The following is a 15,882-nucleotide window of genomic DNA, read 5'->3' as shown; positions in this document are numbered from 1 at the left end:
TATCAACAAGTCATCTTGTGCAGCCATGCACGACACCTGAACTCCATCGTTTGCTATAGATCGCTAATATGATGAGCGTACCCCACACAAAAGCAAGGCTCGTTTTTTGATCTAAATCCATAACGGTGGGACTGTCTGTATTTCGGCATACAAACATACCATACGGGTAATTTTCTACCTTGTGAGTCGCAAACTTAGTGCTTCTACATGGGGGGCGGGGGAGATGTGGGGTACATGCGGCGGAATCCGGGGGCGAAGGATTAGCGCTCAATGGAAACTGAGGAAGATTTTCTTACATACTAAAAATTCGGGAAGGCTGGTGTCACATGTCAGGCTCAGTCGTGCACAAATCAGCAACACATGATCCGACCCTTCGAATCTATGTTGTCTATATACTTTGTTCCATTAGAATTAACATTCAACAATACTGCATTCGAGTGTTGCGTATAATACAGATGTTCACATATATTGTGACCCAGCTGTCCCATTATTTTTTCTGCATTCTGGATGCACTTAATACGATACGCAGGTGTCTGTATTAATGGAAGTCAAGCTAAGCCGACACAGCCGCGTGACAGTCTACACTTCTGGTGATCAAAAATGCCAAACGGTATATATCCAAGCGATGATAATTATAAGAGTAAGAGTCGGGCACCCGAATTGTTGCTTATCAGGTGTCGAGGCAATTATATACAGAGAGCAAGTATAGCAAAAAGTTGTGGTTTCCAACAAGCGAGCGAAACTTAGCAACATGAGAGAGAAGATGATGAGATTCTGACAGAACTCAGAGTTGCAAATGTAGCCTAACGTCTGTGTTTATGAAAGACAGAAATTGTTGCTGTATCACTTAATCACCCAATACTCCGACTGTGTGTGAGATCCAGTGACAACACAAACAAATAGTACTACTGTGGTGAGATCAGATTCCATACCTTCCAACATTTCTTCTTGTGTAAGTGTGTCATTAGTAATGATAAGATGCGCACGAGCCCTTCAAAATCAACCCTCCATCTTTCTCTTTCGCCCTCAAGAAGCTTCTTCTTTCCTTAATGATCAAGATAAGATGTTTTTATCGCCTTTCTTTTCTTTCTAATAGACAATTTTAACTCGATACAGCAAACCCTCTATTTCGATGAAGCAAAAATACGCATTGAGCCAAATGATTGTGGAGAAACTACGCCAATGACAAAGCCGTCCCTCTAACTTAAAACATAAAGCCGGATGTGTGGAGGATCGTCGCACCTTAATTTTAAAGCTGAAAACAGCCAAGTAAAACATATAGTACACTTCCAAAGAACCGAAACGCCGACATCATGGTCACTGCCCAAAGGATAAACCCCGTGTAAGCCATGGATACTTGTTGTTGTGATTCTTCGATCGACGCAGTGTCGTCACCACTATAAACAAGCGATTGTAAACCTCCACTTGTTACGAATGCAACAAGGAGCGCATTACAGCCAATCCATGCCAGTACAAGTCTCGTACGGAACCCTCGATAATAGTCATCTTGTTTCATATGAGGTGGCCGACTCTACACAATTTAACAAAGAATAAACATTTGAGTATATCTGCTGCTGTAGCTATACTTTTTTCCATTGCTATCGCCAATCGATCCAGTGAAAGTTCTCTATGTACCTGAGTGATCGGATCTTGTTTCGTTCGCAGGTTTTGGAGTGCTTCATTATAGTGTCGATTGATCATATCTTGACCATCCTCCAACTCAACTTCAACAGCTTCAATGCCCTTTTCCGTATCAACAGCTTTACTTGCTACACCAAGGTCCATTGACATTGCATTATCACCCTTTGTACCCCAACTAACAGGAGAAAGCCCAGATTGGATATAAGCAAAAAGTTGTCCCTACCCGTGTATACAACATATTTTTACCTGACATCATGCGTATTGCAAAACGCATAAACGTTTAAAATATTGACATAAGTCGGTAGTAAAAGGAGATACTGGATGAAACTGGTTAACATATGCCAAGGATCCAGATAAAGTAGACTTGAAAGTACGTAAAGTCCATAAGTAGATGCCATGGAGATGATAATGTTTCGAAATTCCGGTCGACCGAGGAGAATCCCAAAGTTGATGATAAAGTTGTTGTCGTGGCTCCATCCTTCCGTCTGCATACCCTTGATGATGCTTTTATGCATAAGCCAGACGCCTGCAAATATAGTATAAGCCATAATCAATGCGTATGCCAGTACTGAAACCACAAACATCCACTTTGAGCTATACATGTATGATATACAAACAGTTATAGTCGTACGGTCGAGTTAGTTAATGCCACTTTTAAGATATCCAATCCATCGTTGCTTTCCATTTCCGTGTTTCCTCGCATAAACAGCGCACAGACACACGCACAACACACACCATAGTTCCTGATACTGTACCCTTGAGGCCGATTACCCATCGAGCATATAAATGATACAATGAACAGAAAGAAATACAGGTATTGGACAGTTTGAAAAACGCGATTTCCCCATCCATTGCTCAACGGATCCATATCCGGTGTTGTCAATGACTTGCTTATGAAGTAGCATGTTAGATAAAAGTTTGCCTACAATATAGTGAAAAGATTTGAAGATGATAAGCATTGAGTCAGTGATACACAGTGCCATGTGATTCTTCTCTCGCCCCCAATATCAATAGTTTCTGAAAAAATAAACATTCCTTTTCCACATATCATATAATACTTTACCATGCCTAACCAGCTAAAAAGCAAGTTTGCAAAGTTAAAGGCAAACTGGACCGTCAAAAGAATCTTTCTGCACACCGTATGACGAGTACTCCAGACTTTCGAGAAGTGCCAAGTCGAATAGATAGCAGCAAAGAAACTGCCGTTCAGCCAACGTCGGCGCTGGGACAAGAATTCAGGCAGCTGATCAGGGCAATCTGTTTCACCGAATGCAGACTGGACATATTTCAATACCCATTTCTCATGCTTTTTAGCTAAAAGCTCGTAACAGAGGATTCGGTCTTCAGCGAGATACATATTGGCTGTAAATATATCCGAGGTTGCGTCAACACCATGTTCACCCAGAAAGTATTTTTGTAGCGGTCCTGGATGCATACTGTTTTAGCTCGTTATGGATACAGCTGTTACCTAATTCCAATTCTCTAAACCTACCATTGCCATGACAGTCATTTTGTAGCGCAGCGTATCGGTATGCTGAAAAAGCACCAGGAAGAACAGAGATATAGCCAAAGACGGATTCTAATGGCTTATCTAGAATATTGGACATCTTGTACTCGAAATTCTGTGCAGCAACAATTGGATTAAGCAAGGCGACACCACCTAAAACATGTAGATACAAAGCAGTGATTATCATTAGCTATACTGTTAGATAATCAGAAGATTAGCATGCTGAACCAACTAACCTTTAGTTTGCACGCGGATCTCGCCACAAGCGCCTGCAATGTTGGCATTGACATCAAATGTTTTCCAGATATGGTATATAGACGTGTTACCGGGGCGTGTGCCAACATCCAGCAATACACATACATTCGGCTGTAGTATCTTTCCGAATGCGTTAAAAAACCATCGATGGGAGTTGATTTTTTTGGCATTTTGCTCCTTGAGACAGAACAGAATTTGGGCTGGAATGATCCCTTTTTCTGCACCTTTAATTCGCATCTCCGAGTCCACCGATATTTGCGCTGTATACTACCATCATAAACGTCATACACAATATAGTTGCGTGAGATAATTTGAACAAACTACAATGCTCAAACTTATACAGCCATTACCTCATAGAGATGAGCTTTGACTGGCTTGTCGTTAACCATGTTTTTCGCAACACCTTTTTGATATACCCCCATGGTTTCCAGCACATCCAATACTGCTGGATCGCATTTTTTACGGCCATCTGCTACTATACACACCACCACTTTCTTCCACCCTTCAGTATCCCACATGGGCGATCGTGTTCGGGAACATAGGTGCGCAATGTTCTTCATAACACCATGCATGGTACGGCAGAAGAGTTCTCTATCTTCCTAACATAGAATAAGTTTACCCACAGAGCAGAAAATGGGAGGGCGCTATAGCAAAACAAAATTTTTTCTTTTGTATTTTTAGAAACTTACATTGTACATGGTCATTACTATAAACAGTTCCGTTTGTCGCTTCATTAAAGCCGGTCGTAACGTATAATGACAAGCTGCAAAATCATCGGGATCGCAGGTTACTGCAGAATAACGCATATGGTTGAATTCTGCATCTTTACGTGCACTAGCTTCCAGTAATCGTGTTGGGGCAGGACAGTCCAGTATCAAGTTGCCTTGGAAAAGTGGTACTTTTTTCGTACGTCGTGGACCTCGCCCCCCACCGCCCAACTTCCAGCTATCCGTTGTTGCTGCTGTTGTCGTTTGAGGAAATGAACCAGGTAGCGATTGTTGCTGTTGTGCTGGTAGGCGATGGTGTTGGTGATGGTGATGACTATGATGCTGCTGCTGCTGAAGAAAATGCATTGATGGCGCATGACTACTGCTACCCCCTCTCATATAATTATCATCAGTAGGAGGCTGTTGCTGCTGTAGACGCCGTTGATGATGTTGTGACCGATAACAAGTCTGGATGCTTGGCATAGGAGGGACATTATCGTGGATTGCAGGATTGGCTACATAAACATTATTACTAGATTTAAGCGAGTAGGTGTCGGATACTATCGACGAACGTTTTCGTTGTTGCTGTGGCGTATACAATTGCTGCTGCTGTTGCTGCTGCTGTTGCATTAAAGCAGCTGCCTTACGAAAATTGGGTGCAGAAGTTCCACCATGCATAATTATGCCGCTGTTATTACCCTCTGGGATGGCCATAGGTTGTAAGTGTTGTTGCGATACACTTGGTGCCGGAGAATAGAAGCCAGGATAGACTCGTGGAGAAGAAATTGATGGTGATCGTACAGAGTAAGCGTTGTGAGAGTTATGGCTAAAATGGCCACTTTGTTCCATTATCTATTGGTTTTTTTTATCTTGCAATTTAAAAAAAAATGAACGAAGAAGAAAAAGGGGCAGGCAGGAGGGAGATACTCGGGCAACGGGGAGTAGCAGCTTCGACAACATTTTTTATGAAAATAAAAAATCTCCGGCTTGACATATCCAGCATTTCTCATGCCTACTGTAACCCTCCAGGATGGTTGCATCGGTATTATGTTCAGCATTATGATCAAAACCAGTAACTTCCAATTCATATGTCGGTCACTCTACTGCTGCAGAATTTCATGTAAGATGTAAGGGGAAAACTACTGCCAAAACATGTGGAAAGATCTTCAATAACTAAAATAATTCTATTAGAAGAGGAGAGCTTTTATTATGCTAAGCCTGTATAGAGGAAAGGGCATATATATACACAGTAAAAAGAGGGCAAATACTCGTCTAACATTGTACCAGTAGGTATCAGCAGTGAGTTGTAGCCAAACTACTTTGCCGTCGTCTATGATTGTTTCAAGCCTTACCAATAAGTGGCGCGCAGCCATCCACCTACTAAATGGAGGATAACAACAGTGTATGTGGCTAATAAATGGCGAGTTATGCAGATAGTACAAATGAGCAAGCTATTGTGGCGACGTATCATGTTTAGGGGTCCGCCTACATAATGTTATGCATACGCAGTTCCCCTTTTCTGTTTGGTTTATCATCTGAACTTGTGGAGCTGGCCATACGTAGCATTGTTCTGCGTATTGCCTGCTCTTGCTTACTTGCAAGAATATCGGCTCCTTGCGTCACTTGGATTCAATTTAGAAAATGTGCATGTTCCAGACATGAACCACTCTTGCGATATTGCGTCAAACTACACGGATATACGAGAAGAAAATGACTTAAAACGACGCCGAGGAGATAGTGTATAGCAGTAGTCAACTTGAAACATTTTTGAAGATGAGTGACAACTCCAATAACTTGTGCTTTTTCGTTGCAGGATGGATTTAAACCGTTAAGCCAGTTGGGAGAATGAGCGTCAAGTTGTTTGGTTGTTCACCATCTCTCTTTAAACGGTGAATATTGATGATCGCAGTCGATTGTCCCCAGTCAAATGCCAAAACCTCTATACATGCTAAGCATCCGTTCTATATATCATCCGTTGCTTATGCCACAAAATCATCGTGATCCACCGTCAATAGTCCATTTACTTGAGACTTTGTATTATCATAGCTAATAATATTATTATACATATATACTTTATTGCTTTTTTTGGGTAGTGGGATAGATCGATAAGCAGCGAGTTTCCTACTGAAACGGTATAAATAGATTTATGGATATACTAGTTGGTGATTTGTATTCAATGTGTGTATGCTTTGTATGTGCACTGTTACAAAGGGCTCAGCTCTGTCGCTGACGCAATGCACACTTTTTTTTATGACAATGATGGCTTCATGATGGGCATGGTGCGTCTACGTTCCTGCTTGATAGCAGCCCAGTCGATTGTTGATTTTGCCTGCTGCTTGAGGCGCGTGTTCGCACCATTCAACTGAGCAGCCTTGAGCTTTTGCTCCTCCAATTCCCTTTCCTTTGCTTTAGCGTGCTCTTGTCTGGCTCTCACAGTTGCTGTTAGCCCTGGACGGAAAGCTGATTGTGTTCGAGATAAAGGTGGCGATGCTGATGCTGTTGAGGGTGTTCTTGATGCACGCGTTGTGGTTGTCGGTGTAATGGTTGCTCGTGTAGCTGGTGGCATGGATGCTCGTGCAGCAGGTGTTTTGGATGATCTAGCCGAAGCAGGCGCCGTCTTCGCAGGGAGTGTTGGTGTCTTGGACGGCCGTGGTGTTGTATTAGCTAGCAATTTTGTTTCGTTTGAGTTAAAGCAGATAGTGATAACCAAATGAGGAATACCTCTCATCCAATCCTGCAATGAGACATACCTGGCGAGTTCGTTGCACTTCTGCGTAGCGTCGATTTTTGAGAAGATCCAGTGACAGTGTGGGATCGTTCCAAATATGAACGCAGGTCAGGGATAGGCTTACTCGATGCAACACTTCAGAATAGATAAACACACCCGCTCAAACTGTCAGACTCAAGAAATGACCGAGCATTTATTTATATTGCTTGATTTCGCCTTTTGTTCCTCTCATAACTACCTCATCGTTCTTTGCATCTTTTTATCTGCACTTGTCGTTGGTTCGTCCCCTATTGTAATCATCGGTTCCCGATTCCCAAAAGAAAGGTAGATCCAGCATTAACAAAAATCATGACACTATGTGGATCGAGCGATATTAAGGAAAAGGACCAAGTTGGAGACTTTATATAGGACTTACAAGGTACCCAGGTACTGACTGTTTCTCGACGCGCAGCTTTGACTTGCTTATCCTCGCTTTTTTTGGCATCTAAACGTGGAGATGTCATAGGAGAAAATTAACAGGTTGATAAAGTTGGATCGACAATGCATGGAAAGTGAAAGAGGAGAAGACATTGAACAGGTTGTAAAGTCAAGCCATACTTATGGGCTCCGGTTCGTCATGATGCCCCCACCATTCTGGGAAGGTATATGGCACGCCTGATTTTGTCGGTGGAGGTGTGTCCGTTGCGGATCGTACGGAAGAAGAAGCGGATGAAACAGGTGTAGGCTCAGCAGTGATGGCAGCAGGTGGTGGTTTTGCTGCTGCTGCTGCTGCTTCATATTCCTGCCTTGCAGCGGATGACAGTATTCTTTCGCTTATGCTCGCTACTGGTTCTGGTGCTGTTGTATAGGACGCTGCTGCTGTCGTTGTCGCTGTTGCACTTCTTTCCAAAAACAAGGACTATGGATGCACTCCAAGAAACAAAACAAGTTAGTAAATACTACATGATATAATATACCTTCTCTTTTGTTTAAAGCTCTGTAGTAAGCACCAGAGGCTTCTAATACCTGGTCTATGCCATCAGTGGCTCCTTTAGCGATTAGGCTCTTACTTATACTAAGAATCTTTTCACGGTCATTTGAATAAAGGACGGCGAAACAGATGAGTTCTCGAAGCACATTGAAAACATCGGTAGGCGGATGCCTGTTGAGAAACTCATGTACATAAGGTGGTAATGTAGAGAGAAATGATTCCATGACTACTAGGTGACAAAAGGGTATTTTGTATGTACAACACGGAAAAGAAGGGAGTAAAGGCACCGCTTTACACTTGCTGGTTGCATCAAGTGTCCGTGTACCACGTTATGTTTTATTCGGAGATTGAGGAGAGACTTCTTGCAAACACACACCTCCTTGCTTTCTTCATCCTGATTGACTGCCATATACCATGCCGCTCTGCGCAATATGGAAGACAAACATTCGGCTTATTAGAAATTAACTACTTGTTTCAAATGATGTCAAAACGCATAAGTTTGTGAGAGCTGACGTTGTTTGAAGCTCTGACACATCATTCGTGGATCTATGCTTAATATTGGTGCATAAAATATGCACGCATGGCAGCCATTGCTACTATTAGCGTTGTTCTGTCTTGCTGCTGTAGTTATCATGATGGTGTTGGTATATAAGTCACATATCTATAATCGAAATGGAATGTTGCTCACTATACCAGCTGCTGAACGATAATTGACTTGGAAAACAAGTAGGGGTAAGCATTAGGATCGAACTCCACACACATGTACTAATATTTTCAAAGAGTCGCCCCTAAACTTCATGTCATCCAAAAGCAGAACTCTAATAAGCCACCTGACAGACATGTGGTACACCGAAGAATGACGCACGGTCACCTGTAATAAAAGTTGATGTATACATTTCTGACATGCAGTACTGTTGTTGCCATAACATTTTACGCCTATGACGACAACAGAACAGCTCTCGCATTATTGTTTTTCTACTTTTCGTGTAATACATGTGCGTGACATCTCGGGCTATTAGAGAACTCACACCATCGTCGTTCACATGGTGTCTATGCATTGATCAAGTGAGAAATGCGTGGTCACAGACGCGTTTCGACGCGACTACCGCTACTACATTATAACGATACTAGACAATCCGATCATTTTTCTCTAACTTGAATTTTAAATGGTATTTTGTCATAAACAAGCGCTGTATAATAAAGAAAAGTTAATTAGAGCAACATATGAGAAGAGAAATGTCACAGTCGTTACAGCTGAATGAGCTTGAGAGTGAAAAAAAGATAATGCCTACTGCATTAAATCGCACAACTCAAAATAGCTATATTATGCAAAGACTTGCTCTTCTGCTGCTATATGGACAGGAATACGCTAGCTATCGTTGCATTGGGCTCGGAAACAAAGATGTTTTCCTAGCTTATACGTTAACAATGTACAGTAATCTACGATTGACCTAAGTCAATATGTAGATCTTTTTTGAATACCATCGGTGCATCGCATGTTCAAACCACTACATTACCTTTGCTTTCTACGGTATGGTGGAATTCACTGCCTACAAACCTTCATACAAAGCCATAGTATGTGATTTGTCATGATACCAGAGTTTACTTGCTTATTCTTTTCTAACCGCTGGTGAACGAGAGGGTGAGGAAGAAGTCCGTGGATATGGTAAGGTTTAGCTTATATGTAATTTTTAGCTTTTGATTGAAAGGGAAGGAGAAATCTAACAATGATGGATATGCCATTTCCACTGCAATACGCTTCATCTCTTACGTGTTTTTTTGGATAGGTTCAACTTCATCTCGCAACCTGATATACCAGTAGTTTCTTCCTTTTGCTGTGATGCTATCGTGGTAGTATATATTTATTGTACAAGATTGAGTATCTTCGCGTTAGTAACAGATCATTCACTCCGTGGACTCTCAAATGACCTGTGCCGTAATAATCAGGGAAATAAGTATTATCGCGACGACTATAACGTGGAGCACCAAGATATTTTTCATCATAAGGTTTAACTGTCGTCCGAGGATCGTTCATTCCAAGGATTCAGACATTCCGCTAATAGCACTCACCACTGCCTTTTGCATATTGCGCTGCTGATGATGGCTAATATAACTCAATCTTCGAAAGCGGTGGCGGCTGCACGGGTGAATGACTGGTTATAACGAAATGGAAAAATAAAAGCACCAAATTATCTCTTATAAGGCTTGTTTTTACGTCTTCAAACGCCATTTCAAACATGGACAAGTACATGAAAAAGTTGTATGCTTATCAAGCAGAACTCTTAGCTTAAAAGTGTATTTTACAGTAGCATTATACGGTAGTGAGCTGTTAGTGGAGATATAGTTTTTCAAACTAAAAGGGTGTATAGAATTCGAGGCACATTGTTTATCGCCGCTCATCATCAATGAACCATGGCGAGAAAAAGAACCTAATTCGCGTGATGACAAATGCAAGCACCGGGCCAGGTTGCCCTGCTTAATACATCTCTATATTATCACGGCGGTCTGTTATAGTCAAAGTAGATGCTCACAAACAAAACATGGGTATAGATACCCAGCATCATCAAGTAGTACAGCATGATTATCTTTTCCAAGTGCTGCTGTTTACCATTTATAAAGTATCACTAAATAGCAGTTGGCCAGGGTACAGCAACAACAAATGCTAGTTAGATGATATCATATCATAATATCTCTCAATCATTCTTTTTGCTCTGATGCATAGCTGATAACCATACTTCCGCGCTACTGCAAAATCTGTTGCAGTTGATAATTTAAGCGTGCTCTCCATTTTTCTTTTCGGGGTACTTTGAGTCAATAAAAATGCCCCATCTATTCGAACAAAAATTCTAAGCTTCCAGTTGAAAGTAAACAGCCACAGCGTCGTAGATACTACATGGAGTGGTAGAGAAGTATGATAAGACACATCTTTAAATTTACACTTACTACGTACGCCCAGGGGTCAACAGATTTACACAAACACAAAATAAATAAAAGGTATAACACTGGCCACGCGAGCGCATTGTAACACTAATGTACTACCAACAAAATCCGCGGATTCTCAAGGTAAAAGCTGCAGTAACGTACTGCATACTGAAGCACTCAAGCTATTGATAGCGTATAGCTCACTGTTACGACAAGTGGTCGACTGTATAGCATGCAATTGACTCAACAACAGCATATTTGTATAAGAATTTTCTTTCTAGATTTCATGAGATAAGCATTGGGTGTCTTATATCGACATGAACGAAAGCTTGGAAGGCGCTGAAATGTTGACGCTGTAAAAACCTGACCGCTGCAATATAAACAGCGCACGAATTTTCTTTAGGCGTAGTCGGTGATTAATACCTTGTGCCTGTGCGCTGTTTATGTATCGGAACGGACGGACGGACAGATGAGCGGATAATTGGGGGAGGGTCGATATTAGTCAACCGAGTCTTAATTGCGTTATCAGCAAACATATCAGAGAAGACATTCTTCTTTTTGGGTTGTGGACTACCTCAGCAGCTTCTCAAAATAAGCTGATTATGTATGCGCTAGACGATGGGTGACACGACCACCCTGGTGCCGTGTATATGCAAGGGCGTGAAGAGGGGTGGTACGGCCTGAGCAGATTACAGTGGTTGAATGGTTCACCGCAGCAAGTCAGATGCACCAATCGGAGAATGAGTGGGACTTGCGCCTTTTTTTTTATTGTTGGTTCCACTTTGTCCCCGCTGGACCTTTTTCTCAAGCTATTTTTTTTTATTTAAATAGCATATTCGCTCTACCGTCCAGGATAGCCACATTTCTCTCTCTCCCCCCGCCCTTCTTTTCTGTCTCTCTCACAACGTACCAGCAAAATCATGGCTAGCGCACCCGCGACCCGTTTCAAAATCCAACTTGAAAGCCAGTCGATCATTCTTTGCGGCACACCAGAACAATCGACAGGCCGATTACTGCGTGGCAACCTTATGCTACATTTGCGTGCGCCCATACGAGTCAAGTCCATCAAAATGCGGTTGTTTGGTCAAATGAAACTCCAATGGCATGACAGTACGTCTCATCTCCTTTCTATAGCACATAATTAACCATCGTAAACTAATGCATGATGCAAAATGGCCCGTGTAGCTAGCAAGAAACGAACTGTTATTGATCATGAATGGGTATTCCTCGAGCCATCCAAACAGGGCCCTCACATTATTGAGGCCGGGGCCCATACGTATCCCTTTGAGCTACAGCTCCCTGGCGATCTTCCTGAAACAATCGAGGACAGCTCATATGGTCAAGTTTCTTACAAGCTCAAGGCAATTGCTGTACGACCTGCGCTAGCATCCAATCTGATTGACCGCGAAGTCTTGCACATTTATCGACAACCCACCATGATGGATCGAGCAGATTTAGACGACGCAAGATCCGTACGCGTCTCGGGCTACCACGAAGATATTATGACCTACGAACTCGAATGTCGCCAAAGGATCTTTCGACGTGGTGACCGAATCCCAGCGAAGATCCATCTTTGGCCTAACGACAACAATGACGATGACTGGTCAGTCCGCTATGTTTGCTGCGTGTTCAAAGAAATCATCACGTTCGATAACCTTATCACTTCGCATCATATCACCAGTTTCAACAACAAGATCACCGAGACACGGATCTTACGTTTTGCTCGCGACGAACATTTCCCATCTCTCAATACCCAACACTGTTCCAAGTCCATGCCAATCCCTGTTCCACGATACGCGAAATACGACACTTCAAACTCGCTTCTCAACATTGTTCACCAACTCCATTTTACCATTTCTCTGGTCAATAACACCGACGGCCGCCTGACAGAGCTCCGGGCTGCACTGCCGATCTCTGTGGCGCAAGATGAACTGGTTGAAGCACTCAGACTCGCAGACGGCGATCTCTTGCCAAGTTACGAAGATGCACGACGATCCGCACCTTATATCCCTGACATGACAATGCAGATCGACTCTCCTCCCAACACACCGACAGACGAACTGGATGATTGGCTCAGCACACCTAGAATCAACACTGACAATGACAACGGCAGTATGAACAGCAATAGTGAGTTACCGTCACTTTGCGACAGTCCTCCACTCTATTATTCTCCTTTACCATCTTATGAGACTATCATGGCACTACCGGCTAATAGAACGCTGATCAGATAATGTGTTTCTTCCTTATTCGATGCTATCTTATAATCCATTACCTCCTCCCCCTCGTCGTCATTCCCTTAGAAAAAACTTTTTCTTATGCATATGCCCTCCGCCATCAACCCTCTCTTATCATCTCCTATTACTGCTAGTCGCGTTTTCGTGGTAGATTTCAGAACGAATGATGCATGCATCATCCGCTTTTTTTGTAAAATATTGCATATCCCAACCTTTCCCAGCATTTGTTTATACACAGTCACCTCATTTCATCATCATCACTATAAAAAAAATAAACAGAGTTTGATCTAGAAGATGTTTTCGGAACAATTGAATCGTACTGCATAGAATGCTGCCAAGATCGACGAAGCATGCATCTCGAAAGTTTCGCAGAAAACCGCAGCTAATGCAACAGGATTTACTCCTAGTTATTATCAGTGGCTGCTCTTTTTTTTTATTGCATATGGGTAAAGTTAGTAAACGGTGAAAGAAGTAAAATGTTTGATGATCAAAGAACACAACGACACTAAGCAACAGAGACAGGAAGGATGCATAACTGTACAACGTCACACGATATTTTATTCTTGTTTGTTGATTTCGAAGGGGGAGAAAAAGAGACACACGCATCGCAACTCTAAAGTAAGCTTTTTTATCTAGTCCCAATACTTGATCAAACCTATGATGAGAAAAAAAACGTATATTTCTTGCGTTAATACAACTGCATATATTCTCACTACAGCTTTCTTTTCTTTAACAAACTACTTACCATCCCAAGAACAAGTTGCCATCTTTGAAGTTTCGTGCGGATGCCATATGGTGTTCATGACAACCTTGTCGTGTGCCTTGAACTTTTTCAATATCCGGCAAGTCTTCCAATCCCATGTCCATACGTTGCCGTTTGAGTCACCACTGCTGATAAATCGACCGTCAGATGAGAAACCTGGCTTGCAAGCATAACCTGCAACCAAGTGGCCGGCAAAGCGTTTCTTGCGGTTCATTCGGAATCGATCGCGAGCACCATAGACCACAATTTGATTATCCAACGATTGACATGCCATCCATTTATCTATTAATGTTTTTAGAAAGCGATTTAGCTAAACAACCACAGCACAGCAAACGGGTAGCAAACCCACTAGATGCAGAATGAATGGAATAGAACAGGACTTACTGTTAGGATGAAGTGTGACAGCTGGCATAGAATGCATATCTGGTTCAGCAATATATTTGATGACAACAGGAATATCGTACTCCCAAGCACGCATTGTCTTGTCATCTGACGTGGTAATGAATCGTCGATTATCGTCGACAAATGTGATGGTATTGACGGCACCCAAGTGTTGATCATATTCTTGTGTGATTTCTCCACTATCCGCATCAAATTGCACAATCTTCTTGTCTGAGCAGCCTGCCAAGAAAATGTTTTGTTTGTCTTCGTCTGGATTGAACGTGACGCAGTAAGGGACCTTTCCTGTTGAGAAGGATCGAATGCATTGACCTGTAAAAATATTGGTGCAAAATGAGTTAAATAACCCAGGAGTAATGCCTTTATGTCATTCCCCCTTTATCAGCTCTTTCGAGTAAGCAGTCTTACCTGTTTCTGTGTCCCATAACTTGATATTACGGTCATAACTTGCACTCAAGAATCGTCGACCGTCGTTGCTAAAGGCAATATCTCGAATAGCCTTTGTATGTCCAACATATGTTCGAAGCAAGCTCCGATCGTGATATACGTCCCAGATCTATCATCAGCCCGTCATAGTTTAGTCATTTCTAAGTCTTGGATAGCCCGCAATTCTACGATCAACGAATTGAAAAAAAAAATTACCTTAACTTTGTTGTCCATACCAGCACTTAGAAGCAAGTGGGCGGACGATGGCAAAAATCGGATAGCCGAGACACCCTTGGCGTGGCCATCCCATGTATGAATACAACGCTTTGGTACAAAGCATTCCTGTGATCCAGCTTCTCCCAGCAGGTTGACATCCACGTCCTGAGGTACGGCCATGTACGTTCGTCCCAAGTAATCGAATTCGGATGCACCATGGAAAGTGGTCTTTTCCGTCCCATGTTCCATTCCTCTGTTTCGTTCCTTTTTGCCCGGTTTGCTTTCTTGTCCAGCAATCGCCACAGCCTTTCCTTCCTCCCCTTCTGCTGCTGCTGCTTGCTGCTCTTCTTCTGTAAGCTGTTTCTTGAACTGTTTTGCTTCTTGTTCACCTTCATAACCAGCCCACGGACCTTTGTAAGCATTTTCGCCTTCCACTATACTCAAATCACCCTTTTTATCACGACGTTTTCTCAGATCCTTGTTGGGTCTCAAGTGTTTGGGTACGCTGTCGTAAATCGATGCCCCACCCATATGTGCAGCGGCTGCCAGGTTACCAACATAACCCGTGCCCAACAGACCTTGGCCTGTCTGTCCCGACAGATTCGAGCTGCCAAGTGAAGGATCGCGTGCATAGCCGTACGTTTCGAATGTTCGCAACTGCTGTCGAAAATCAGATTCGGAAATGGCTTGTTGTTCGACGTGACCCGTCAAGATGTTTTGTTGTGAAAGGCGTTGATCCGTCACTGGGTTTTCGGGGCCGTACATGGGTCGCATAAGATCATCGTAAGGTACATTGACAGTTAATTCGGTTGCCGTTTGTGATGCGTAGATTCGATCAGAGTGATCCTATTTTTTTTCAAGTCAAAATGTATATACATTAGATCTACTATACTATGTAGTATTACGTACAAGTTGAAATTACAAAAGAAAAACACGACTTTACATCATAGCCCGTATCAGGCGTGGCATTAATCTTTACTGTGCTTTTGGATTGGCCATTGGAGGTATTTTGGACGTTGGAAGTGACTTGGTCGTCTTCATCACTTGAGCCGTAATTATTATTGACGAGATCCATTTCGGCTTGCGGTTAACAAGGATAAAAAAAGTGAGGAAA

The 15,882-nt window shown here is 42.5% G+C and overlaps 5 protein-coding genes across 5 annotated transcripts; 1 reads left to right on the top strand and 4 right to left on the bottom strand.

The window, feature by feature from the left end:
• Nucleotides 1–1,054: 1,054 nt before the first annotated feature.
• Nucleotides 1,055–5,423, bottom strand: BDB00DRAFT_810508 (chitin synthase-domain-containing protein). The gene is made up of 10 exons (XM_053122547.1): nucleotides 4,524–5,423; nucleotides 4,093–4,391; nucleotides 3,754–4,002; nucleotides 3,385–3,670; nucleotides 3,134–3,301; nucleotides 2,705–3,066; nucleotides 2,397–2,563; nucleotides 1,888–2,235; nucleotides 1,636–1,816; nucleotides 1,055–1,531 (listed from the first exon to the last, which is right to left on the bottom strand). Exons 1-10 carry the CDS (start codon nucleotides 4,957–4,959, stop codon nucleotides 1,250–1,252), a joined length of 2,778 nt encoding a protein of 925 aa, XP_052982369.1. The 5' UTR covers nucleotides 4,960–5,423; the 3' UTR covers nucleotides 1,055–1,249.
• Nucleotides 5,424–6,358: 935 nt separating this feature from the next.
• On the bottom strand, nucleotides 6,359–7,341 carry BDB00DRAFT_785801 (uncharacterized protein; the record flags this gene model as incomplete). The annotated part of the gene is made up of 4 exons (XM_053120560.1): nucleotides 6,359–6,774; nucleotides 6,861–6,973; nucleotides 7,077–7,125; nucleotides 7,254–7,341. The coding sequence occupies 4 exons, from the start codon at nucleotides 7,339–7,341 to the stop codon at nucleotides 6,359–6,361; spliced, it is 666 nt and encodes a 221-aa protein (XP_052982368.1).
• An 83-nt stretch (nucleotides 7,342–7,424) lies between these two features.
• BDB00DRAFT_758891 (uncharacterized protein) lies at nucleotides 7,425–8,032 on the bottom strand (the record flags this gene model as incomplete). The annotated part of the gene is made up of 2 exons (XM_053119093.1): nucleotides 7,425–7,675; nucleotides 7,888–8,032. 2 exons carry the CDS (start codon nucleotides 8,030–8,032, stop codon nucleotides 7,425–7,427), a joined length of 396 nt encoding a protein of 131 aa, XP_052982367.1.
• A 3,132-nt stretch (nucleotides 8,033–11,164) lies between these two features.
• On the top strand, nucleotides 11,165–13,084 carry BDB00DRAFT_162901 (uncharacterized protein). The gene is made up of 4 exons (XM_053116292.1): nucleotides 11,165–11,403; nucleotides 11,562–11,840; nucleotides 11,916–12,333; nucleotides 12,412–13,084. The coding sequence occupies exons 2-4, from the start codon at nucleotides 11,651–11,653 to the stop codon at nucleotides 12,959–12,961; spliced, it is 1,158 nt and encodes a 385-aa protein (XP_052982366.1). The 5' UTR covers nucleotides 11,165–11,403; nucleotides 11,562–11,650; the 3' UTR covers nucleotides 12,962–13,084.
• Nucleotides 13,085–13,596: 512 nt separating this feature from the next.
• BDB00DRAFT_882158 (WD40-repeat-containing domain protein) lies at nucleotides 13,597–15,843 on the bottom strand (the record flags this gene model as incomplete). The annotated part of the gene is made up of 6 exons (XM_053128128.1): nucleotides 13,597–13,619; nucleotides 13,710–14,009; nucleotides 14,112–14,438; nucleotides 14,535–14,682; nucleotides 14,769–15,614; nucleotides 15,712–15,843. The coding sequence occupies 6 exons, from the start codon at nucleotides 15,841–15,843 to the stop codon at nucleotides 13,597–13,599; spliced, it is 1,776 nt and encodes a 591-aa protein (XP_052982365.1).
• Between the last annotated feature and the right edge of the window lie 39 nt (nucleotides 15,844–15,882).

This window comes from Zychaea mexicana (genome assembly GCF_025766255.1).
Source record: "Zychaea mexicana strain RSA 1403 chromosome Unknown BDB00scaffold_16, whole genome shotgun sequence".
NCBI classification, from domain to species: Eukaryota; Fungi; Mucoromycota; class Mucoromycetes; order Mucorales; family Lichtheimiaceae; genus Zychaea; species Zychaea mexicana.
Note: the sequence above shows the minus strand (reverse complement) of the source record. Positions and strands in the feature narration are given on the sequence as shown.

What these genes read in the sequence shown, in the direction of transcription:
- BDB00DRAFT_810508 (XM_053122547.1), bottom strand. Translation starts at nt 4,959, where the DNA reads ATGGAACAAAGTGGCCATTTTAGCCATAACTCTCACAACGCTTACTCT. An exon ending in TAGTAATGACCATGTACAAT is followed by an intron (nt 4,003 to 4,092) that starts GTAAGTTTCTAA and finishes ATTCTATGTTAG; the next exon opens with GAAGATAGAGAACTCTTCTG. An exon ending in TTTTTAGCTGGTTAGGCATG is followed by an intron (nt 2,564 to 2,704) that starts GTAAAGTATTAT and finishes ACTATATTGTAG; the next exon opens with GCAAACTTTTATCTAACATG.
- BDB00DRAFT_162901 (XM_053116292.1), top strand. Translation starts at nt 11,651, where the DNA reads ATGGCTAGCGCACCCGCGACCCGTTTCAAAATCCAACTTGAAAGCCAG. An exon ending in GAAACTCCAATGGCATGACA is followed by an intron (nt 11,841 to 11,915) that starts GTACGTCTCATC and finishes TGGCCCGTGTAG; the next exon opens with CTAGCAAGAAACGAACTGTT. An exon ending in GACAACAATGACGATGACTG is followed by an intron (nt 12,334 to 12,411) that starts GTCAGTCCGCTA and finishes TCATATCACCAG; the next exon opens with TTTCAACAACAAGATCACCG.